The 25,652-nt window shown below is 36.9% G+C and overlaps 1 protein-coding gene across 1 annotated transcript; it reads right to left on the bottom strand.

Annotated features, from left to right (window-relative positions):
- Nucleotides 1-2,310: 2,310 nt before the first annotated feature.
- On the bottom strand, nucleotides 2,311-16,422 carry LOC145613149 (DUF21 domain-containing protein At1g47330-like). Its single transcript, XM_081668211.1, has 12 exons — nucleotides 16,162-16,422; nucleotides 15,236-15,312; nucleotides 15,062-15,145; nucleotides 14,855-14,968; nucleotides 13,018-13,104; nucleotides 12,750-12,889; nucleotides 12,583-12,670; nucleotides 9,124-9,197; nucleotides 7,249-7,361; nucleotides 5,930-6,168; nucleotides 3,023-3,069; nucleotides 2,311-2,741 (listed from the first exon to the last, which is right to left on the bottom strand). The coding sequence occupies exons 1-12, from the start codon at nucleotides 16,349-16,351 to the stop codon at nucleotides 2,675-2,677; spliced, it is 1,320 nt and encodes a 439-aa protein (XP_081524337.1). The 5' UTR covers nucleotides 16,352-16,422; the 3' UTR covers nucleotides 2,311-2,674.
- Between the last annotated feature and the right edge of the window lie 9,230 nt (nucleotides 16,423-25,652).

Genomic DNA, 25,652 nt, shown 5'->3' with positions numbered 1-25,652 from the left:
CACCTAGAGTGATGAGGCCCATGATGGGCCTCGTCCTCTAATGCTCAATCTAGCCCCTTTGTGTGACCTTATAGGATCCGTCCAATTGGGCTTTGGCCTATTTTACTAGTCCAAAGATCGTAAGTACCTCTAGCTGTGGCAAAACGACGACCCAAATGTCCGGACTTAATTATCTCCATAATTTGATCCAATTATATATCTAGTAATTGCACACGACGAAGACATAACTCCTTCAACTGTAGTATGCGGAAAATCAGCGCATGGGTTGGTTCACGGCCTTCCTTCCGCCTTTGGGCCTAACTGAGGCGACCCTCAAGACTTGGTTAGTATTTCGGGAGTTTGTTTTTTGAATTCATTGTCGCCCCTACATGAAACATTTAAATTTCCCTTACCAAGCGGTACTTATCTAGTTTTCCTTAGCTCGTTACACTTATGTACTTGTGTACTTGTTACAAAATTGTTTAGTAACAATTTATATATAAGTGGTCAACCCAAGTAATTGCATTACTAATTTTCTAGTATTTGTTACTGATTAATTTTACGGCGTTTGACTTATTCTTTTCGTCGTCTTGCCTGCAGATCGATATTTCAGCCATTTTAATCGCTTGAATGTTCCTTCAACCTTGAATATTGAATGATTAAGATAGATTATAATGTTATCCATTATTGACGAATCATAAGTTATTTTTATCAACAATATAAATTTTCATAATTTATCTTTTTACATTTGGGCTCCAGTGAACTTTGAATGTTAATGAATACAACACACAAATTAGACGAAAAATTAACAAATCCACAATAAAATAAAAAATATAACCATAAATCAGTGTTCAGGACACGTTTCAACTACTATTTGAAATGTAAATTTCGTTGATTATACACCAATTAAGCTTCAATTATTCTGAGTGAACACCAACAAAGCTTCAATTATTCTGGCATAAAAAATAAAAAGATAAAAAAAAAAAATCCATAAAATATGAAAGGATGAACCGTAGGATGAATGGGAAACATACTAACGAAAAAGATGAAGTTTTTTTTTTATAAAAAAAAAAAAGGTTTTCTTAGAAAGCCAAATAAAAAATAAAAAATAAATAAAATAATTATTTTTTGTCGATTTAAAAAGCAAAATAATTATTATCAATTTCAAATTTTGCTGGTTGAAATTTGAGTAAAACTTCAAATTTTGGGTGAAACTTTTGGCTGAAAATTTGGTTTTTGGTGAAAGTGGGTTCCATTTTGTAAAATCAATGAAAGGCTGCTAGCAGGTGTTGTATGTGGGCCTACATATACTAGCATTGTATGTGTAGCTTTTTCAAAAAAAAAACTTTTGTATACACCCGATTTTCAGTAATTTACTATACACCGGGTACACTTTTGTCAGATTTAGTGTCACTTTTGTCAAATTTAGTGTCACTTTTGTCAAATTTATCAATAAAGCATATATATAACTCTTATATATGTCACGGTAACTTTTGTGCGTTTTAGTGTAACTTTTGCACATTTTATTGTCACTTTATAACGGATGTTCAGTTTTAACATCCGTTTTATTTAAAAGTTTGTGTTTTCCAAATGGATAATCAAATATTAAATGTGACAAACTTTTAAATAAATCGGATGTACAATAAATATTGAACATCCGTTATAAAGTTACCCCTAAAATGAACAAAAATTACCCTAATATGAATAAAAGTTACCCTGACATAAATAAAAGTTACGAAGTATTTATGCTTTACTGATAAAAGTTACCCAAAAAATTGTAAAAGTGACCTTAAACTTAATAAAAAGTGACCCCCGATGTACAGTAAATTACTGTACACCGGATGTATACAAAAGTTATTCCTAAATAAATAGTGGTATGGGTTATATTTGTAGGTTTTATTTTCCCAATCAAATATCCCCAAGTTTTGATAAATTTATAAATACCCTCATTATTTTTAAAATTCACCAAATATATCTGAGTTTTCTAATAATTCACAAAATAACCTTTAATGACTAATGACCATTTCTCTCTTAGTTATTCTCCCTTAACCTATTAATTCTTAACTAAACAAAGGGAAATGACTCAAGCTTGTGTCAATGTAGCAACATTAAACGAGAACAACGAAGAGGGGCTACTAATATTGTTCCAAATTGGGATGGTTTATAGATAAACTTATATTTAATTGACAACGGGTTAAAATTCGCAAGTAACTTGAATGGAGATGAGGTTATATTTTTAAGGTGTCCTAATTTAGTAACACTAGGTCTTGAGCAAGTATTGATTGAACCACACTTTGGGGGGAAAAAAAGGAAAGAAGGAAGCTTTAGACATTGAAATCATCTAAAAAATCATTAGATGATCAATTAATATAATCTTCCAAATATACATGTGTTTCTGTCTTTTACGATACAAATTATATATCGTAAAAATACAAGTTCTAGTACAATTGTCCAAAGAAGAGCGTATCTACAATCAGAGACTACCATTCATACTTGCATTACATTCTCTTCGGTAAATTTTGGAGCACCATTTTCATATAAACATGCAGCGACAAAAAGAAATTCAATCACCTAATACATCTCACTAGTTTACAGTATCATGTTTCCCTGAACACATCCGCCTCAGAAGCTTTACTCATCGCGGTCCTATTTAAGCCAGTCACTACTGTTGTACGCAAGTAGTAGATGAGGTATCTCAAGAAGGTTGTTCAGAACTTATACCAGGAAGCTGCTCATGCGAAGCATTCATGTTGACTTTGATCCTGTTATTACACAGAGAAAAAAAAACACACATTTATCCTAGATACCAATGATCTAATTCAACACAACTGGCATGCTTAATTTTTTTTTTTTTTTGAGACGTTCAATTTTATAAGCATTAGTTCGTTTATTGTACAAAATAAGTTATAATAAATTGAGATATGGGTTTAAAACTGAAAAGAGAGCTAGAATTGTAATCTTCCAGTTAGCTATGTAGAATTTATTGCAGAAAAAACAAAGATATCGTATGTTCTTGTAGAAGAAAGGTAATGTTATGATATACCTGTTGTGGATGTTTACATATTCATCAGTTTCATCCAAAATTTCCTCCTGAAGTAAAGCAATGAGAGATAAAATTAGAAACGGGGAATAGAATGGGCTGACAGATAAAGACTGGTCCATTCAATGCACCCACAGAATTAAGAAAATATCAATCGGCCAATCTTAGGGTCAAGACTAAAGACCCCAAAGAAATGATCTATTCTTTTCTCCGGCTTCTTTGAAAGACTACACATCCAGCACAACTGGTTCTGACTACTATATACACCTTAAGCTCAATTGTTCCCTGTAGGACTTCAATGCAGAGATTTTGAACAAAGTCATTATGAAGAAAATACTTTTTTAAATACTTCTTAATGTTTTCCCATAACTTACGGTGTGTTTGGATAGAAAGAAATGGAAGGAAAAGAAGGGGAGGGAAATGGAGAGATGTGATATCTTTCATTTGGATTAAATGAGGAAGGAAGGGAATTGGAGGGGAGAGAAATGGAGGGATTAAATTGTAGGAAAATGATCCCTCCAACAATTGAGAGATTTGGAAGGAAAACTCACCATTCTTCTCTCCCCTCCCTTTCCCTCCCCTCCTCTTCTCCTCCCTCCCCTTCTTTTCCTTCCTCTAATGTTATCCAAACACACTGTTAATCTTGGATATATTTGGTTCTTTTTTTGCTTCATTTTTATAAGATATAAGTCGATAATAGGAGCTAAACTCCTGAATAATTTTCATTGTCACAGCCTTCATGTTAAAGACCCTTTCAATGGACCTAAGTCAATCTAGTTCCTTCTAGCTCAGATTCAATCTTGAGATTATGATATATGTAGGACTTTTCATTTCAGCCTCCCTCAGCATGTTCAATTGAAAAATCATCTTCATCGCTAGCCTTCTCTTTATTAAATTTATCACTATTATGTTAAATACACCTTCCTCATACCTTAGGCCCTAGAGATAGTCAACGAACAAATTAGCTGACCTAATTGATTATAGATTGCTCATTATAGCCTTAGTGCAATAACTTAATGGTTTGGCCTATCAGGCATAATTTAATCTATGCCATGTTCTTCCAGAGGATTCCCCTAACAACTCATTTCTGCCTCCATTCTAAAGTAATAAATGGTGTTTGTCTTGGGAAAGAAAGTTGGTTCTTTCAGCTAAAATTTATGTTTCACCTCTTAGAGTGCATTGCAGGCTAAGGCCATGTTCTATTTACCTTAAATAACTTATTTTCAGTTCAAATTAGTTCTTATCAGTAAAATAAAATCAAATTTAAATCAGTAAATAATAGTACTCAGTAAAGAAAACAGAAACACCACCTTCATCAGTTTAGTAAAATCAAAGTTTTTTCCTCAAGGAATCAAAAATTCAATATGGAAGAGAAACTTTTTTCCAATTCTATCAAGTGGCACTTTGGTTTTCCATAATTAAGTATAGTGTCTTTTTTCTGGTTTTATGGTTTAACCTTAGATTTTTTAAGTTCTAAAATTAATCTAATTATTTTATATGTAATAAATTTTTTTATAAAATAAATAAATATATAAATAAGATAAAACCACTACCACCACCCCTATCCCCTTTCAAGCCACCAGATCTTCCACCGCCGCCACCCTTCCCGGGCCACTAACCTCCCTCTGTCCACCCAACCTCCCACCCTCGTCAGAGAACAGAATCGCTGTGCCGCGACCTACCTCTCAAACTCACTTCGATCAATTCCCACAAACCCATTTTGGTCATTTCCCACAAACCACCGGAATCAACCACCCATTAACACTGCACCGGTCTACTTCAAAATTTAATAGCGGCTCAACCTAACTGGTCTACTTCGATGGCAGAAAGGCCACCTCAGGGAAGGGAGGGGGAGCTTTTTCAGTTTAGGGTTTAGGCAATTGGTTGGGGGTGCCGGTGAGGGGAGAGAAGGGATGGGGGAAGGGAAGGTCGGGATATGAGGAAAAATGAGGGTGGTGGGTTGGGTGGTTCGCTTGCGCAGGGGATTTTTGGTGGCTGGGAGCCTAGGAAGGAGGCAGCAGCAATGGCGGTGAATCAGGTGGCAGGACCGCAGGACAGAGGAAAAGGGTGGATGTGGTTTTTTTAAAAAAAATTATTATTTTTTTTTATTGTTTTTACAAGAATTTAATTAATTTTTCTAATTTAGAAACTAAGATACAACCATTTTAATTATTAAAGTTAGCCATATAACAAAAAAAAGGCACTATGCTCAAATTTTCAAAACCAAAGTGCCAGAGTTGGAAAAAAGTGTCTTCCCCATAGAAATTTTGATTCCTAAAGGCCATCAATCCATCATTTAGAATTTCCCCCCTTTTTCTTTATAAGAAAAAATTACAGCATTAGTCAACCAAGATAGTTTTAGAGATGGAGACAAAATATCCTCACAGAGTAACAAACTAGTCCACTTCATGAAGCAAAAATCAATTATAATCAGCTTTTTTTTCCCCAATGCAATTGTTCTTCAAAACAAAATTAGGTGATTAGAGTCTTCGTGTTCTTTGGGGGCCTTGACAATGTGGTGACAGATTAGAATTTATGGTAGGGAGTCTAGGGACTAGGGAGGACAATTGAGCAGCAACCTCACATCAATCAGGTCCTGTAACATTTTACAAAGCAGTTTATAACTTAATTTACAGATTGCTCGTTGCTACAAATATGTGGTGACTATCCATGTTCCATACTAGAGCTTGGTTTACATAAAGCCTGGATGTTTAGAGTGCATACAAATAAATAAATCAGCAGGATCACATAACACTGTAAAAATTAAATGATAAAATCTTCTTTCTGCCAGTGGATTCCTTTACTAAGCAGACCATGTGTGCCATAAGTGATTCTAAGTTATTACTAGATCATGTAGCTCACTAAGGTATGCCTTACTGATATAGATCATGTATAAGAATTAATACATACCTTGAGCAGTTCTTCAATAACATCTTCCATGGAAATTACACCAACCACGACTTGATTAGAAGGAAATTCTGGAATAGGCACGTTCTCAACATCCAATATACAGAAGGAGCAACCTTTATGTCGTTTGAGGGTTGTAGTTACAGGAATTTTTTGCACTTTCTGGCCTCCACCATCATTAGTAAGTGCATACACATCTGTCGCCTTTGGCTGGACTACATCACTACCTGAACTATCATGCTCTGAGAATTACCAGAATTATCACAAGATTTTAGACTTAGTTTTCTTCAATTCAAAACAGCTTATTTCAGGAAAAAGAATTTTAAAATGTTAATTTTACAGCTAACAAGTTAAAATAAATTAATATCAGGTCAATTAGTAGAAGTTGGATCAAAATTTGTTTTAATTGGCCAATTAACTTTGGTCAAAAAAATAATTTAAATATAACAAAGAGCACAGTTGTAGTAATATTGAATAAGAAGACTTCGGAGACTCATCAAGTCTAATTCAAAAACTTTTGCAATATAACATGAGGGTCCCTGGCATGAGAGTATCCAAACTTTGAAAAATTTATTTATTTTAAGTAAAATTAATGGTAATGCATCCAATGAGATCTTTTTTATATTATTATCATCAATTGACATGAATTAGGGTCTGAATACAGCCGTTGACATAAACTTGTCAGTAGATATAAATAAACGTAAATTTATCCATTTAAGATATGATCACTTCACCTAATCTGATCTGAAATTAATATATTCTGATCTAATCTGGTCTGGTTTTACACTCAGTGGCATAAACTGGTCAACATAGACACAATGGTGTAAACTTTGTCATTAAAAACCCATATCAATTGACAATGTTTGCTAAAAAATTATCAAGATTGTGTCACTGAATATAGTTAGTGACCAGGTTCATATTATCTTTATTATGTAGACAAGTTCATATCAATGGTTGTAGTTGGACCACATTTCATGTCAATGAGTAAATTACTTTATAGTGGTAACTGGTAGATTAAGGAGAGTACATGACCAAAGCTAGATATGATCAGCCAGAGCAAAAGTATATTGTCGTAGCTTCACTATAGCACAGATTTCTGCAATTATCGAACTTGGGGATGTATGAGAAATCACCAGCTAAACAGTGAGCTCGTAGATCAGAACTTTAGGGTTCCTCATTAACATAGGTATGATATTTCAGCTTTTGTGGTATTACTAAGATTTTAAAATTAAAAAAGAAAAAAGAAAACAAACACACTAATACCCTTCTCAGCATTTCTCATTCAATCCCCTCTATTACATAGTCAATGCTCCTGAACTTACCATCCACAGTCTTTCCATTTGTCTGATTTAAATCCTTGTAAACAACGGCAATGTGACTGTGGCCCTGCTGAAACTGGTTTAGGATGTCATACAGTGGCATACTTTCAGGAACCCTGTAGTACCAAAGAAAGCAAGATAAGTGACTACAAATTAAGACATTGAAAATATGTGAATCAATTAGACACAAAATTTTTTTAAAAAAAAAAAAAAGGAATTTGAGTTGTTTAAGGAAAAGGAAAAGGAGATTCTAAAGAAAAGGGTAAAAGATAAACATTGATCAAAGTAAAAACATACAGTTTACATAACATCACTTGGTCTACACCCATTTTAACTTAAACTTTCATGTCAAAGTGTAAGGCAATTTATAAAAAGCTTGCATTTTTTTTGGGCCAAAATAAAGTGTCAAATGTCCATATTAATTATCTATGTCGAAACATCATGTCCAACATAAAAATTTGTAACATAACCAAAAACACAGTACATGGGCACCAAAGATTCGTAATTTCAACTAAGATTTTTAGATGTTTTTAATCATTTTTCTACCTCCAATATTTTTTAAAACCTATCCATTTTTATAAATTTTCTTTCATTTTGCAGAAACGGAAATAGCTTCGTCATCGTCATCGTCATCATTAAAAAAAATGACAGTTTAACTCAGGAACTTTTAGATAACAGGAGTCCTCTGACAAACACCACACCAACAGACTGTAGATAGAAAAAACACTTTTTAAGTATATAAGTATGTTAGTAAGTAGGAATATTTTTTTTTGTCTCCTCTACTTTTTAGCTTTCAGTTTCTGATTATGTTAAAAATATACTCTTTTGCTTTCTTAAACTGTTTGGTGAAAGTTGCATTAGGTGGCCAAAAGTGTTCATACCAGCACTTGGTTCTGAAGGATATCTTCCTGCTCAAGCAGTAAGTACTAAGAACTCAACTATATGCTTATTCAGTAGATAAGTAGAGTTCAAACTAAATTACCAAGCTTGATTCTTTCAAATTAGCACAAGCATGAAAAGCCAGTTCCGAGATAAACCTTATAAAGTAGCACTGTATTAGTTTATTACAAGAAACCTCCTCTCAGAAGCTCTATTCAGTAAAAGTTCATTGTGTCTCTAACAATTCAGAAACACCCAAGCATGCAGCCTTGCTAGATATTATGCAACATATGTTAAGGCAATAAAAACTCATAATTACTTTTGAAGAACAGGTCTCGATTCACATAATTCGAATACTAAAAATAATGATGAAACTCTCATACTAGATACGCTAATTCACAAAGAAAAAAAAATAATAAAATAAAATAAATAAATGGTGCAAAATATTATTGAAATAATTAGATTAAATCTCTCACTATCCTTGTAACTCACAATCAACTTCTCTCAGTTCCATTCTCCTATAATCACACCTTCTATCTTTTTTACGAAAGTCTTTCCCTTATCTTTTCGATTCTCCTTGTAATCTTAATCTCACCTTACTTCCCTCTTTCATGCAAAAAATTGGATATCCTCAACTATAAAAACACCAAATTTCATGAAACAAATGTTAAGGGGTGCGTAACAATGTAAGATAGTTTTGGCGACACTTCAAAAAACCACATGAGACTACTGATGATGATAACCTTGTCCATCTCAAAATGGATTCTTAACATTTGACTAGGGCGCCCTTCTAAAGTTATTTGCTATTCCAAACAACCTAATACAATGACTAGTAAACAACTAATATTTGCCAACTGAGTACTATAATATCAAGTTTAACATAATCTAACCTTTTGGATAGTATTTTCTTTTAGGAGGCTTGGTCAAATGGTTGAATTTACATAGCTTTACAGAAAGAAGAAAAAAAAACAGAAAAAGATATCAAGAAAGTCCTATTACCTGGGAATTTTTCTAATGGTCATCTTTCTTAGAGGTACTCCTTCATCAGGGTCAACACCTAAAAGATTTTTAACCTGTACAGATGACAGAAAAATGAAACCTATACAGGCAACACAAAGAAAATTGCATACATACAGATGTATCTTTCTAAGCATACAAAAGCACTTCCATATGAGCAAAAAACCAGGAAGGACACCTGCAACATGCATCAATCACGTATTGCCAGTGTGAGACAGAATTCTGCTAAAAAGGATCCCAGATTAAAGGCACCTATACAGCTTATAAAACAAGGACTTAACTACCAGAACCCTCTCACAAAGTGCAATCACTCCACTCAGATGCAGTTGCTATTTTGTAATGGTAACAGAACCACTTTGCAGGCAATGTGGATAGTTTGTGGTTGTTGCAAGCTTGCAACCTAACATCTCCGTCATATTCAGTTAAAAAACTAATATAGTGCAGCCAATTTATAATACCATGATCGCCAAAACACATTAGGCTCTTTACTTCGATGATCAATATACAGTCTAACGCCCCAATGTCATATGGACACATGATAAGTAGCCATTAATGCACAATGGTTGAGTTAGCAAAGGAAATTGGCAATCTCACAATTCACAAAATATCTTTCTGTCTCAAAAATGTTCTTGCAATAAAATATAACCCACGGACATTGTATCCTATACAATAGAAAAACAGCTTTGAAGCCATGGTTCAGTTAACAGTGTTACCTATCTTTAGGATGTACACTTACTCACAAGAGAGCCTTTTGTAAGTTATATATGAAAATCAGTCAAAAGGACAACATGAGGAAAGAATACCATCAACATTCCTGACGAGAAAGCTCACAATAACTATCCCCAACCTCCCTTTCTTAGACCACTTGAAACGGAAAAACTATAAGAGCATATGCATTCTTAGTGAAAGAAGATTAGGCATTACTATATTAATTTCTTCTTAGCTAAGGAGCAAAATCTATCAGAGGGAAAAAAATCACCATAGCCAAACAATTACAATGAAGAAAAGGCTTACCAATCAGGCTACCACACTTTACATCATGTAAAGAAATGCCTAAGGAAAATCCCTATGGAGTGTAAGAGTGGCAACAAAAGAAAGCAGGCTAAATCACTCTATTTAACAGAAATCTGCACCTACATATGCTGCTGTTAACCCTAGCACTTTGGTTTAAGCCCAAAGTGCAGGTAGGCAGGTTGATCCCACAAGAAAACTCCTCCTTTATTACTTCCAAAACATAAACAAGAAAAAATGATATGTTCCAAAGTAGAAGATGAAAAGGCCCATTGAACATCCATCACGATAATTTATTCATAGGATCATAGGCCTAAAACCATGTAGCATGCCATATCAAAGGGACGCCCTTATTTGTCCATTTAGATTGCACATCAAAATTACCTAAAGCAAAATTTAGGAAAAAGAATGCATATGTATCTTAAAGATACAACTTTAATAGATATTCCACCAAAGAGTGCCACATAAGGTAAAAGGATGACTATGTATATCCCGGGAGATGTCTCCTGACAAGGAATTTGTCACATTCATTATTAACTTTGAGAGGAATTTTGTGTTCGATCCATTATATTTTGTTAGTCATAAATATTCAAGTTGTCACGTTAGGTCCATTCGACGGTCAAGAACATGTTCGACTATTAAAAACTTTGATGGCGTGTTGGTAAAATTTTACAAAACTGATATTTTAAAAATATATATTCAAACAAACTAAGAAGATCCCACATAAGTATGTTTTTTCTTATATACCAATGGGAATTTACAATCAAAGTTGATGAACTTTGACTCCAAAAAAAGGAAATGGAGCAAACAATTAGGAATGTAGCGAGTACAAGAAAGAAACTCCTTATAGACAATAACTTAATTGATTGAAGAGAAGTCACATAATTATCACAGCATTGTAGCAGATCATACTACTTTCCAAAAGTTAGAATGTTAGATTATTCCTAGTCCCGCTGCTACAGATGGGTAACGTTAAGAGGTCTTCGGGAAACTATTAAGAATAAAACAATACAAGACCAAAAGAAAAAAAAATGCCAGTACCAACTTGATCTACATCTATTAATTGGCTACTACTAAGATTAATAATCCTACATGGCGCGCTGAGAAAATAAGATCCTATGTGGCTTTTTAAAAACTCGGGAAAAAACCCCCCTTTAAATAAATATATTAGATTGTGGGTTTCAATATCAAACCTGTGGATTTGAGAAGTTTACTTCCCAAAATTCTATTCTTAATAACTAGTGTTAGTTTCAAATCCATCATTTTGCAATAGGTTAAAGGATTTTAAAAAAATGTACACAAAAACACTATTTTTCCTAGAGCCCATCACAGATAAAAAAAAAATAATAATAATAATAATAATAAAATAAAAAATTTTTTAAAAAAATAAAAAATAAAAAAAATTAAAAAATAATAATAATAATAATAATAATAATAATAATAATAATAATAATAAAATTAAAATTAAAACAAGAAAGAAAAAAAAAAAAAAAAAAAAAAAAAAAAAAAAAACAAACAAACAAATAAACAAAAAGACAAAACAAACAAACAAAAAGACAAAAAAAAAACAAACAAACAAACAAGTGAACAAATAAACAAAGGATAAAAAAAAGCTATGTAGTCTTGACTCCAGCAACCCTTCTTCCTTCGTATCCTCTTTCTTCTCACATCAAGCCAAGGCCACCGTATCAACTGATCAAGAGTTCCAGACGGCCACCAGCAAGCTCCAACACCAGTCCTCAATTTCCTCTATTTGTTCGAACATAATCAAGGAAAGAAGACCTGCTAGATACTCCTATATTATCAGCATCAGTAGGCTTTCAGAAGATAGTGGAAGCTGTTTTGGTTTATGTGGTGGTGGCATCAGCATGTGAAAATGTGATTGTGCAAGAAGAAAGTCTGACAAGTGACAACAATATAGCAATGGAGGAGAGCAGGATAAGGAATTTGCTTGTTTGGCTTTGAACATCCAGTACATTTGAGTTTTATTGTAATTTTAAAATAAAAATTTGATTCAGAGGTGGGGGTTTGGCTGAACCCACCCTTCCCCCTTAAGAATGGGAACCCCGTAACTAGTGGGTGTATTTGTATATTAGTGAATTGAACAGTAGGCATGAATTTAGTTGATTTCAAACCCATATTTGATACCTGAAATTGGTAAACAAACACCCACAAAGAACCATACAGATATGACCTAGGATAACGATCTAATATTTAGTCTTCTCATTACAAAAGAATCAAAAGCCATCTTTCAATTTTAGTACATCTAATGCAGGTGATATGTGACGGATACTATGCAAGCAACCAAAGTACAGATAACCACAATGAGAACTTGTCAACAAATAAGCAATCTAGAAAAATGGAAGCTGATATTTACATAAGTTGCAACTTTAGATGAAGCATAATAACAAGATATAGAAAAGGAAATACCAGAACTAATCCGATTATGTTCAACGGGTTTTGATAATAAACAGGAACTCTACTGTGTCCCATTGCCATAATAGCATTAAGTGTTTCCCTGCAGAGGAAAAATGATATTAGAGAAATGAAGACTGTCTGAGCCACTACGTAAGACTCAAAATCAGCAATAGACCCACAAATTAAGAGTTGCATCCAGATCAAGGGAAAATGCCTTCGATATCAAGGTCATGGCATCCTTTGCAGTCTTCTCAGTCATTTCAAGTGCACCTGTTATGATAGTAGTCTCATCATGTGTTAAATCCCCACCTTTCCCAGCCTATTTAACAAACATTTTAGAGCATTGTAAGGCCAATTGTTAGCAAAATGTCATCAAGTTCCACCAAAATTGGGGACGAGAGGTAAATCAGTGATGACTCTTTCGAAAGGGAGTTCAAACAAGTATACCTCATTCCCATGAAAATTAACAAAAGTTTTAAGCTCAGCTCTTCGTAAGAGTGCAGTCTGTCCCTTGCCCAACATCCAGTCTAGAACCTAATTTCAACAGGGAAGATGATGTTAATATAAAAAAAGAGTACCTGTTGATTCAGACAAGAATTACAAGTTAGGTTCATCCTCACATATGGAACTCTAGCCAAGGATGAAAAGTAATTTTATTAAGTAGGGCAGGAAATTATGATCTAAATTCGGCAATGCCAATGCCACTTTCATAGCTTATCTAGAGCAGTTATTAGTAGTCTAATAAAAGGCTTGTTTTCACGAAAGATGTTTACACTTAGATAAGAAAGTTACTTCATAAAAAAAATAAAAGAATAAAAAATAAAGAAGCTGAAACAGAGGGAAAGCTATCGTACATGGAAAAAGAAAAAAAGAAATCTGAAAGTAAATTTGTAGGAGAAGCACACAATGCCACATGACACAGAGGCCAAAACACCAAATGATCCCAAAAGTCCATAACACCTTCACCAAACTAACTTAAATACTTAATCATGAAAGATACAGTCATCAAAAGCACCCAAATTACAGTCAGAAAAACATATTTCTAAAGCACCTTTCAATGGTCTCAAGAAACCAACCCATCTCGCTTTTGGCGGATCATAAAGGCAGAGCAGAACCAGAATTCTCCTTTTAATGCTTCATCTGATGCTTATCACTTCCAAAAAGTACCAGCTATCTTGCAGCAAACGAAGGGATAAGCATCAGATTCTGCATATACATAAAACGTGATCACAAACACTTCTTCAGAATGGCTTAAGAGAATGATTTAATTTTTTTTTTTTTTTCCTTTGGGCTCTTTTTGTTCATGGGTGAAACCCCCTTTGTATCTTTCTAATTTATATCTTTATTACTAAACCAACAACCACAAAAAAGAGTGTTACATAAACTAGGAGATAAGGCTCTTGTAGACTACTGCAGAAGCAAATAATTATGCCTACATCTTGTTTTGAGGATGAAAGCCTTGAATTTTATTGGAACCTTTAGCTTCTAAACATTCAATGATTTTAAGTTTTTTCTAAAGGACTTTAAAGCACAAATCAAAATGTGAGCTGAAGATTGAGCAAGCCAAATTCTTTGATTCAGATGAACAAAGAAAACATATAATCTTCGAATCTTTATAGTCAAGACACATCATCCAATTTCCTTTCATATAAATTTCATAGAAAATGAAGATTCCAAAACAAATGTCGACGTGTAAAGATCAGTTACAGAGAAATTTTTCCAGGACTGTAGGCAGCAAATTTCAACAAGTACATGGATATTCTTGGACACCACATTCCCCACAAACAAACTCAAACCCCCCAGCCCTTTTTCCCTTGACCAATTGACTAAATCCCAAACTACAAGATTATCCCTTTTCTTAAGTGTTAGAATCCACCTGACCTACCTGGTGCATAACTGCATACTAAGGCTACATTCTCTTCTGCTTATGATGGAAAAAATGGTTAAAAAGTAGCCAAAAAAAAAATTAAAAAATAAAAAATAAAAAAATTATTTCCTTATTTTTAGCTAAACTTATATTTGCTACACTTAATTGTGTTATAACTTATTTAGATAAGCTAAGTACAAAAGAGCCTAACACATGCTTATCGAGTACTTCGTTCTTGTTTACCTTTCGTGTGATCCAATGATCTAGTTTTAAAGTAATCTAAAGGTACGAAAGTCATTTACTAGCAGGCATTATTGTAGAAAATTTAAAGCCATATTGCGAATGTACTCAAATTATAAACCTACAAATCATACTTGCACTCATCATATGCATTAGTTTTTCCAAACAGAATCTTACCTTACTAATTGGATAAGAAATGGGGAAAAATAACCAAAGTAATACACGAACAAAGGGTGCCAATGTAGCTCCAACCACTAGCCCATAGCGTGTGCAAACTGCCTGTGGCAATATCTACAAGGAAAGAGGCAAATAAAAACAATAAAGCATTGTATGCAAACTAAAGGTTATTTATACGAAGTTTAAAAATTGAGAAACAACTCTCACCTCACCAAACATAAGAATCAGAGTTACTGATATCACAATTGCAGCCCATGGGGGGACAAGTTTATCCAAAAATATGGGAAGAGCCTGCAAAAATAAGGAAAACACAAGTCGATATAATCAAAGCTAGATAGCTAAAGGCAAGAATTAACACTGGTTCAAATAATTGTCACACACCTCCATTGCCAAAGAGTTCCCAATAAGAAGAGTACAGAGCAGGAGATGCTGATTCTTTACGACTGGAAATATTTTTGCTGCCAAAGAAAGATGGGTCATAACACGTCAGTGGGATGATAGCCAACCATCCATCACTCAACCATCCAATAAGACCTCCTTTCTTATCATATCAATCATGTCAAATATATTGTTCTGGTTAAGACTCGCTTTGTAAGAATAAGGGGACGGTCCAATTTCGAAAAATTCCAATGATTAATCATCTAATAAAAATGACCAATTATTTGCCAAAATTAGAGCATGGTACCAAATTGAACCTTTTCAATCAATTAAGGAAAACTTTCCTGTCAAATCATATAAAACCAAAAAAAATCCCCTGAAAAAATCCCATCTTTCTTGATAAGATAGTTTACTCCATAATCCACATACATACAGTAGCAATCTATATAAAACTTGGTACCAATTCAAAATTCAGCATCAGCAGTCAAAGATGTTTGATCATTCAACTAATAATCAAATAAAGTATTGTCCAGAAAAGGATAATTAATTCCTCTAGCAACATAACACAATATATTAATCATCATGTTTCCCAATTCAAATAAACCCACCAAAAAAAAAACCAAAAATTGAAAAACTGTTTGATCATTTGTTTAATTAAAATAAATTAAAAGCATTGTCATCTAAAAAAAAATAATAATTCCTTCAATAAACTCTCGCATCAATAGTATAATTTAAACTAGTAACGCAACAACTAAATCTCGGCAGAGACCATAAGTATTGCTAAATCCAATCAAATAACCCCAACAAGAAAAACCCAAAAACAAGGTTGAATTTAGCATAAAATAAACAACAGCAAAAATCAACAACAACATCAACAATAATAATGAAATATGATGAATTAAAGAAAGAAAGAGAGAGAAGGTGGGGACCAGCGTGGATACGATCCTGAGGACGGCCAGCCTTGATGAGGACTTCAAGGTCAACAAGAGCGAGAGACATGAGACCCAAGGTAAGACCAGCCATCAGACCAGCAAATATAACTAAGCATACTATTATGACTAGATTTTCTACATATACTGATAACGTCATACCACCAGCTCCATCGCCATGATTGCTCATCTTTCTCTCTCTTCCCTGCTAGCAAATTCAACTCCTTACTCACTCCTCACTTTTCCCTTTTTGTCTTGTTTGGTGATGTCTTTTCTCCTTAAATTTTCGAAAGGTGCACGCGTTAATGCACGGGATATGTAACATTGTTACTCGCATATACATTTGGGTGTACCATACACCTAATTAACTTAATGTGAACAAATACTCATGAGTGTATGGTATATCGGATGTATCTAACAATGATATATTAAATAGGAAATTATTTTTTTTTTTTTTTTGGAAAAAGTTTTAAATTACCACCCAAAAATAGAAACATTTTTGAAATAACCACCAATTAAAAATTTTATTTTAAATTACCACCCTTTAAATAATTAATTACGCAGGTTACCACCTATTTTAAAATTCCGAATGAATTCTAATGTGTGGGCCCACAGTACCTCCCTCCTAATTTTTTTTCTTTTTTGTCGATTTCACTATTCTAAGTTATTGAAAACTACTCCTCTTTTCATTTTCTCATTCCATTCTCTCTACAAATCCACCTATCTCCATAAATTTTCACCCACTCTTCAAGTTAGAATGTTAAATTGCAGATTAAAACCCTAAATTAGTTTTAGTTCACCAAAGAAGTTACTCCTGTCTAATTGGGGTTTTTCTTGAAGGTTGATTGGAAAGTCGCCATTTTTAGGGCATTTGCTGGGGACCACTTGCTGAGTTCATTCACCTGACTTTTGCTTGCTGTTTTGGGTGTTTTTGTCCCTCGAGAGAGTTACGGCACAAAGACTGGTCCTGCGCGAGCTGTACCTGCAAAACAAACGGAGACTCCGGGTGGTAGGAGCTCCGCCTCCGACGATCAAGTTAGTAACTTGAAGGGAGTGAAAAAGGTGCAAAAATTTAGGTGGGTATCTGCTCGAATTCCAAGCTCAAGATATCTCTATCAAAGAGCCAGTGTGTAATAAAGGGTAAAACATGCCCTACAAATGAGGGGAATCTCCTTATTTATAGGGTCCTCGGGATTTCTGTCCCTGATTAGGTCATCAAGCTCTAATCATTGGTGGGCTGCGCCGCTTTGCAGCTTTCTTAGGATTTAGGCCATGAAGGCTGCCTTTTCCCCCCATTAATCTGGAGTGCCACGTGTCAAGAAAGGATTGGTCCACTTTGGGCCATCCCAGAGCTGACACGTGTCATCCTCTGATTAGACCACGTGGCGGGATAAAATTACCCTAAACATCTGCCCCTCACAGATGTGACGTGGCATGCCACATAGCATATGTGACACGCGTCACGCTCCGACTAGTGGTAATTTTACAGCCAAATTTTAACTGTTCACCTTCTAAGTAAATTACGGGGAGGCCCCCGGATTTACCCTCTACATATAGCCGTTTACCCCTCATAATTTTGTAAGTTTACAAAAATTTTCGAGAGAAAACTTTGGGAGAGCACCAATCCTCCGTCTGAGTCAAGCGCAAGCCTCAAGCTCGTTCTCGCCTTACACAACCGGTTCCGTTTACCTTCAGCTATCAAATCTAAAGATACCATCTCTGTCTCTCTGAGCTCTTTTCATTGTTTTCACCTCTTGTACATATTTCTTGCAATAAATGGATGTATCACCAACACACACGGCCTAGGTTAGCCGGTCTCCAAGTACGGCCGAGTCTAGGACTGGGAGTGCCGTCTCGGGGTGTTGGGACCACCCTTATGCTTGGGATCCGACCATTTATGTTTCTGTGCAGGACACAATGGCTCGGACAATGTAGACGGCCCCAGATCTGGATTATAGGAGCGAGGGCTCAGGCGGTCAAACGCCTGAGGGAGAAACGTCTGGTAGGGAAAACCAGACGTCTCAAGAGAGATCCCCTCCGCGTGCCCCCACAACCCCTTCAGATTCCTTTCTGGAGGAATGCGACCAAGGCGGCAATGAAGCCATCTTTGTACCCTTCTCATAAAATGAGGAGGAGTCCGGGAGCGACATCTCCGCCTCTAGCTCTGAGATAGTGACAAGCCCATGTCACCTCTTGAGGACAGCGAGGTAGAGGAGGAAGAAGTGGAGTGAGAAGAACGACCCCTTCAACATCCACGTCTATGTCAAGGACCGAAAACACATGGAGGACAACTTGGAGAAGTTTAAACTCATGCACCCATTCGGAGACGGGTATAGAATTAGAGTGCCGCCTGAGGATGGCACCATGCTTGGAATCTGCGATTTGATGAAGCCATCAGTAAGTTTGGTTTTATCAAGAATCCAGATGAGTCTTGTGTCTACAAGAAGGTCAGTGGGAGTGACATCGCCTTCCTAGTCTTATATGTCGATGACATTTTGCTCATTGGAAATAGCACTCCATTGCTGGAGTCTTTAAAGACTTGGCTCGGGAAATGTTTTTCAATGAAAGACTTGGGAGAGGCTCAGTACATATTAGGCATCAAGATCTATAGGGATAGATCAAAAAGGATGATTAGAATAAGTCAGAGTACTTACATCGATAAGGTACTGGCTCGATTCCAAATGGAAGGAGCCAAGAGAGGGCACCTACCCATGTCACATGGCATAACCTTAAGCAAGAAGCAGTGTCCAAAGACACCTGATGAGCGAGAAAGGATGAGTCGAATTCTGTATGCTTCACTTATTGGATCAATCACGTATGCCATGATATGTACTAGGCCGGATGTATCGTATGTATGCCTTGAGTGCTACGAGCCGATACCAATCAGGCCTAGGAGAGGCGCATTGGACTGCGGCCAAGAATATTCTAAAGTACCTGAAAAGGAACAAGGATATATTCCTGGTCTATGGTGATAAAGATGAATTGGTTGTTGAGGGATATACCGACGCAAGCTTCCAGACAGACAGAGACTGTTTGGGGTAAAAATACCCCCTATATGTGGACCAGTGCCACCTCGACACCTGTCCGCAAGCTCGGCGCTCAATGAGCCAATTAGAGCATGACACGTGTCACTCAATGATAGAAGGGTGAAAATGGGTTCAAAGCCCACAACCCTAGAAACCGTAAAATGATGGGAAAGCCAATCTACTTAGGTTAAATAACCTACGTGGCACATATCCCAATGCTCTATAAATACTGATCTTTACATCAGTTTCAGGGAATCCAATTCTCTCTCCAAGGGCAATGCCCCCCCACAAATACTCTCCCTTCTCTCTACTTTCTCTCTCTAAAATACATTATTTCGATCTCTGACTTGATCGTCGGAGGCGGACCTCCGGCCCCCCGGGGTCCGTTGTTTTGCAGGTATCCGGGCCGTTCGAGTGTTGCATTGCGGATCTGTCTCCCGAGGGACGTACACACCCTCCATTCGGGTACGTACAAAAAACCCCAAAACATTTGGCGCCGTCTGTGGGGAGACTCATCAGTAATGGCACAACGGTTGTGGATCACCGACTCAAGAGGGGAGCCTCCTTTGGGAGGCAGCAGGCGTCATGAGGCCGGATGTCAAGTACATCGGGCGTCATGAGGCTGAGTGTCGAGAGTCAGGCGGCCAAAAAGGCCTGTCAGACTAAGTTATGCATATTTGAAGGTTAAAGGGCAATGTCGTTTAATCTAAACTTTAATAGGGGAGAGACGGCTAAATTGGCCAACTCCACTTTCAATCCGACTCATTTAATAAGCCGGCCGCATGCTCAGGCCACCCAGCCGGATCATACAGCCGGCATTGATGCTCAAACAGGTGGCCACATGCTATCTTTGATTGATAGTTTGATACTATCAATATCACCAATTGTAATATTATTTTTATAATATCATACAATTGTTTTTCAAGAGAAAACTCTTGTTATTAGTGGGGTACATGCATGCGGCAAGTATACTCATGCATTTCCATACTCCCAAGTTTTTGACAGCTAGCAAGTTTGATTCATTAAGCTTCATAAGCTACACTAAAGTCATCATGCATTAAAATAGCATAGGCGGCAAGTTTTAATATATACTTTCATGAGCAGCTTGTATATTCACTACATTGAAAGTAAGCTCCACAGTTGTATATCATTTAAAGCCGCTTATGAGTGTCATGCGGCACATTCATTCAACATTGCTCAATACACCCAATGTTACATGCTATCGATTCATACGCAAGTTGGCAACCGGGTTGAGCATCAAGGTATCAAGTGTATGGATGACATATAGCTTCTAGGACCAGCCGTTGAGCTACCTAGGCAGCCTAGCTGATTTCTTGTGTTAGCATACACAAGCGGCTCTATAGTCGACTCAAGCGGCTCCAATGTCGAGTTGGTTGGTTCATGTGCGTGAGCCGGGGTAGCTTGGTACCTATTGTCATCCAACAACTCTCTTATAAGCATAAGATACAAGCGGCGAATATGCCGACTCGTATCATAGCAGCTGGTTACCATTATCAATGCCTCAATGGTGTCAGCCGGGTTGCGCTTGATAGTAAGAGCCCGATTGAAAGTAAGTTCAGGCGGCAAAATGCAGGCGGCATGGAGCATCATTGCTCGGAAGTTAAGCCGGTTGCAATGGCTGCTAAATTGCTCATCATTATTATGATTTAAAAAAAAATAATAAATAAAAAAATAAAAAAAAATCGCCTAACTGATGTTCTACTATTTTGTATGAACATACAACGAACTTTGGTGGAAAAAATGAAAAGCTCCATGTCAAATTGACCATGAGGGAGCAAGCGGCATCATCTTGATGTCAGATCATCATCACACAAAACTTTTCATATATATTGATATATGAAGAGCCTCATGCATATAACATTTATGTGTAAGATCAAAAGCCACTCTTTCATGTGAGTGGATCATCACCACCCCAGCCGGAAATCATTTAAGAGATTCCTCGGGGGAACAATGGTCAGACGTAATCCACGCCTAGCCATACACAAGCGCTCGATTTTAATCTTCGATAAGCTGCCAAGCTATTTTCTTGTGTTAACATATACAAGCGGCATTTTCAACAATTCACGAGACCTGCTTGTATATGGGATAAAGCCTTGCCGTATGTATAACTGAATATTAATGCGGCGGATGACACTTGATCAACGCAGCAAAAATGATCGTCAATCAGGTCAGCCGGCCATTGATCGCCGGATGACCATGTCATAACAAGCTAAACGACAGCTTTGTTCATTCCCAAGCCCAGCCGTATGGGTGCTTTGTTCTTCGGATGCGTGGCGGTTGTAACATTGGATTGTAACCAATCTATTCCGGCTGCAGCATTGGCTCTTTGAGCTTGCATTTACTCCAAGCCGTCTGGGTCGTAATCAATCCATTTGTAAATTTTGCACTCCATACCGCCTGGGTAGTACTCAATTAAACCCGGATGTGATGGTTGCTCTGTTCTTTACTCAAAAGTCGGCTGCCGGAGTTGCTTTGTTCAAGTGGCAAGAAGCGTTTGGTGTTTGCTTGGCCTCAAACGGCTGTCATTTAAGCTTGCAATGGTTGATAAATTGCAGATCATTATTATGATTCAAAAAAAAAAAAAAAAAAAAAAAAAAAAAAAAAGAAAAGAAAAAACTGATCGTTTAGGTGGAAACGCCGCCTGACTACATGATCATTTTGGAGGAAGAAGAAAAGAGTGCAACACTTAGTATATAATATACATGTGTAGCATATTTGAAGATTACAAGCCGGCCTGCTTCCTGCTTCAACTAAAGTCCGGTTGTAGGGCCTGCTATGTTCTTTTATTAAAGCCGGCCGCGTGGCTACTATGTGCTTCATATAAGTGGTTGCTTTAATCACCCTCAAAGCCGGCTGTAAGGGCTGCTTCGTGCATTCTCAAGCCGGCTGTATGGATGCTTCGTTCATTAATTCAAGCGGTTGTGGGCTGCTTGGTTCATACTTAAGCCCGCCTGCAGGGGTGCCTTGTGCTTCAATAAAACCCGGCTGCGGGGGTTGCTTTGAACAACTTCAAATCCGGCTGTGTGTGAGCAGCTTATCCCACCAATTTGCCTTGGCTGTAGTGACAGCTTTGCTCATCACAAAAGCCGACTGTAGGTGCAGCTCTCCTCGCCAATTTATCCCACTTGCTCAGGCTCAATTGCTCGTCAAAAATCCCCGGCTGTGGGATGCTTGGTTCATTTCAAATGCTCGTCAATTAAGTGCGGCTGTATCACCCCTTAGGCAGCTTTTGTACGTGAAGCTAGTTGGGCTACCATGCAAAATTACAAATCATTATTATGATTATAAAAAAAAAAAAATGAAATTAGTGAGTTGGTTAAATTAACCAACTACACTTATGTAATCTTTTAGTAAGCCGGCCATGTGTCAAGCGGCAATTGTGAGCTTGTTAAATAAACATTTATATATAAATATATAAGTGCCAAAGCTCAATATGTCTTCCCAAGAGCAGCTCCATATTGACAAGGTTTTGGGAACAAGCTCAAACAAGGTGATATAACTCATTAGCCAAAGTAGGCCCCCAAGATTGTTCTAGCAGCAAACTTCCATCTTTGCTCACCTATCAAGATCGGCGGCAGTGGCATTGTTACTTATCAATTAAGCCAGCTGTAGGTGTCGTTTCCATCCTCAATAAAACCGACTGCCAGGGAGAAGGCATGCGGCAATTTCATATTACTCAAATTTATATACGGCTGTGGTTATGCAAGCTTTGGCTCATCGAACTATATAGGCGGCATTGAATTCGGCTGTACTCAAGCGTCATTAGGGGCTATACCTTTGCACAGGCGGCATAAGAGCCAAGTAAAATGATCAAGCTCCCCTTAATGTGAGGGAAACCTCAATCTCTTGTATCCAAGCAGCAATATTCATACATGGTCATCTCTTAACTTGAAAGTCGAGAGGTCGATACGTTGTGCAAGGCATCCAGCCATAGAGCCGAGTGTGATGCCGAGAGTTTGCTTAAAATCAAGAAAGCAGGCTGTGTGTACGCGATTGACGAGCAATAAACTGATCGGATGGCAAGCACTATTAAGCTAATCCACTATTACATTGATATTACATACGGCTTTTCTCCATTTGAGGGAAGTTATGAGTTTCATGCGCATGATAACTCAATTAAAATATCATGCTTGACTTTTCTACTTAATGAAGCTGGCGGATATCAAATGTTCATCAAATCTCAACATAGCAAGATGGCAGAATTGTTGAGTAAGTCTTTCAAATCAGCCGGCCCAAGATGACTCCAATACAAGCGGCGAATATGTCGACTCATATTATAGCAGCCGGATTACCATTATCCATGGTGTTAGCCGGGTTGCGCATGATTATACTCTTGGAGAAACGGTTGCGAGGAGAGCTAGAAAGAGCTTGATTGTAAGCTAGTTCAAGTGGTCATCATAGTCAGCTTTGCTCTCAAAATTAAGGCCAGTTGTACGGCTGCTGCTTGCCACAATTAATGTGCGGCTGTTTTGTGTCCCAATTAAGTGGCTTCCATTTCTGCTCTATTCAACCTCGACGCCAGCTGCGATTGTTGCCTTAATCAACCTCAAAGCCGGCTCCCATGGCTACTTTGTTCAAGCTCAAAGCCGGCTGCCATGGCTGCTTTGTTCCTCAATCAAGGCCGGCTGTATGTGTTGTAGGAATTGCTTTGCTCATCTACTCTTCCCGGCTGTGGGGCTGCATTATGCCTCAATAAGGGCCGGCTACAGTAATTGCTTTGTTCATCAATTAAATCCGGTTGAATAATGGAGGTAACGATATAATTTGATTTGATTCCCTCCAATAATATTTAAGCATTGAGATAGTAATGATAGTCTTCATTATTATTGTTATTATTATAATTGTTGTTATTGATTCATTGATTGAATTTCAATATAATCTGACGGACCGTCCAAACTCCTATATTAAACTAAGTTTGAAACTTAGTAGCTAAATTAACGTCCACGTGACGTGAGGCCAAGGGCCGGATAATAAACTAAGTTTGAAACTTAGTATCAAATTTAACGTCCATGTGACGTGAGGCCGTGGGCCGGATAATAAACTAATTTTAAAACTTAGTAGCTAAATTAACGTCCTAGAGACGTGAGGCCAAGGGCCGGATAATAAACTAAGTTTGAAACTTAGTATCAAATTTAACGTCCATGTGACGTGAGGCCGTGGGCCGGATAATAAACTAAGTTTAAAACTTAGTAGCTAAATTAACGTCCTAGAGACGTGAGGCCAAGGGCCGGATAATAAACTAAGTTGGAAACTTAGTATCAAATTCAACGTCCAAGTGACATGCGGCCAATGGCCAGATAATTAAGCTAAGCACAAAACCGCTTAGTGGCTATACAGCCGGTCTCAACATAGACCAGAGGTCAATGGCCGGATGGCTGCCTTTTTCACAAATTCGTCTGTCCCAACATGGACAAAGGCGTCCGGCGACACCCCTCCGGGTGCAATCGTCGCAGAGAGAAGCCAACCTGCTTACTCTATGTACCAATGCAGGCGGCCACAATTGGACGGCTGAATCAGCCATCCATAGCCGTCTGATTTGAGCAATCTAAGGAACGACCAAGTTTCGACAACCGGATGTCCAAAAGACATCAGCCGGTGGCCAACCGAAGTTCTAACTTAGATTACCTTCTGAAATTATACAAGTCCTCCCAATGGGGTAAAGGGACATTGAAAGTATAATTGGATTACCCTATGAAAGGTCAGGCGGCCATTTGCCTCCTGCCCTATGAAAAGTCAGGCGGTGTAGACACCCATTTGTGTCTCCCCAAAACCAAACCCAGTGATGAATACTTGTCACGTCAAAACATAATCGAATGAGGTAAAAGTGTGAAAAGTGAAGTGTTGCGGTTAGTTTTTATTAAAATCTTTCTTTCTGTTTTCGAAAACCATTTCTATTTTATGAAAACGTCCATTTCAGTTTATTTTGGTCCATGATAAGGGTCCAATAATGGTGTAGTTGGATGGGGCTTGAAAAGACCTTTCCAACGATATATTATAAGCCCAATTCCGATGAATAATGAGGAAGTTATGGCCAAAATACTAAACTGGGCCCAAACCGGATTTTACCTACGACCCAATGATCATGAGGAGGGTCCAAAGGTTTAATCCTATTCCTAAACTAATTAGGATTGATTAGAATCTTCTATAAGTTTCTAAAATATCTTAATTATCCTTTTTTAAAAAGATAAGATCATGGAATTTGATTTAAATATAAACTTTCCTTTTTTAAAAACTTTCCTAATTCTATTCGGATTTAAAGATGTTCAAAGATAGTCAGATATTATTTTCGTGCCTTATATATTTTATCCAAATTTTATATGGTTGGATAGATCTTGAAATTATCTTTCCAATGATATATTATAATAATAAATCCGAGCTATAACGAAAAAGATATTAAAGATATACGAAACTCTATCCAAAACTGACACCCTTTCACTATTTCGT

This window comes from Chenopodium album, chromosome 25, assembly GCF_948465745.1.
Source record: "Chenopodium album chromosome 25, dcCheAlbu1.1, whole genome shotgun sequence".
NCBI lineage: Eukaryota > Viridiplantae > Streptophyta > Magnoliopsida > Caryophyllales > Amaranthaceae > Chenopodium > Chenopodium album.
The sequence above is the reverse complement of the archived record's forward strand: the minus strand, read 5'-3'. Positions and strand labels throughout refer to the sequence as shown.

Bases quoted from the DNA above. Each gene is read 5' to 3' on its own strand.
- LOC145613149 (XM_081668211.1), bottom strand. From the start codon at position 16,351: ATGAGCAATCATGGCGATGGAGCTGGTGGTATGACGTTATCAGTATAT. The intron at 12,890-13,017 runs GTATACTTGTTT...TTTGTTAAATAG, and splicing joins TTAATTTTCATGGGAATGAG to GCTGGGAAAGGTGGGGATTT. The intron at 12,671-12,749 runs GTGGGTCTATTG...TTTCCTCTGCAG, and splicing joins CTGGATGCAACTCTTAATTT to GGAAACACTTAATGCTATTA.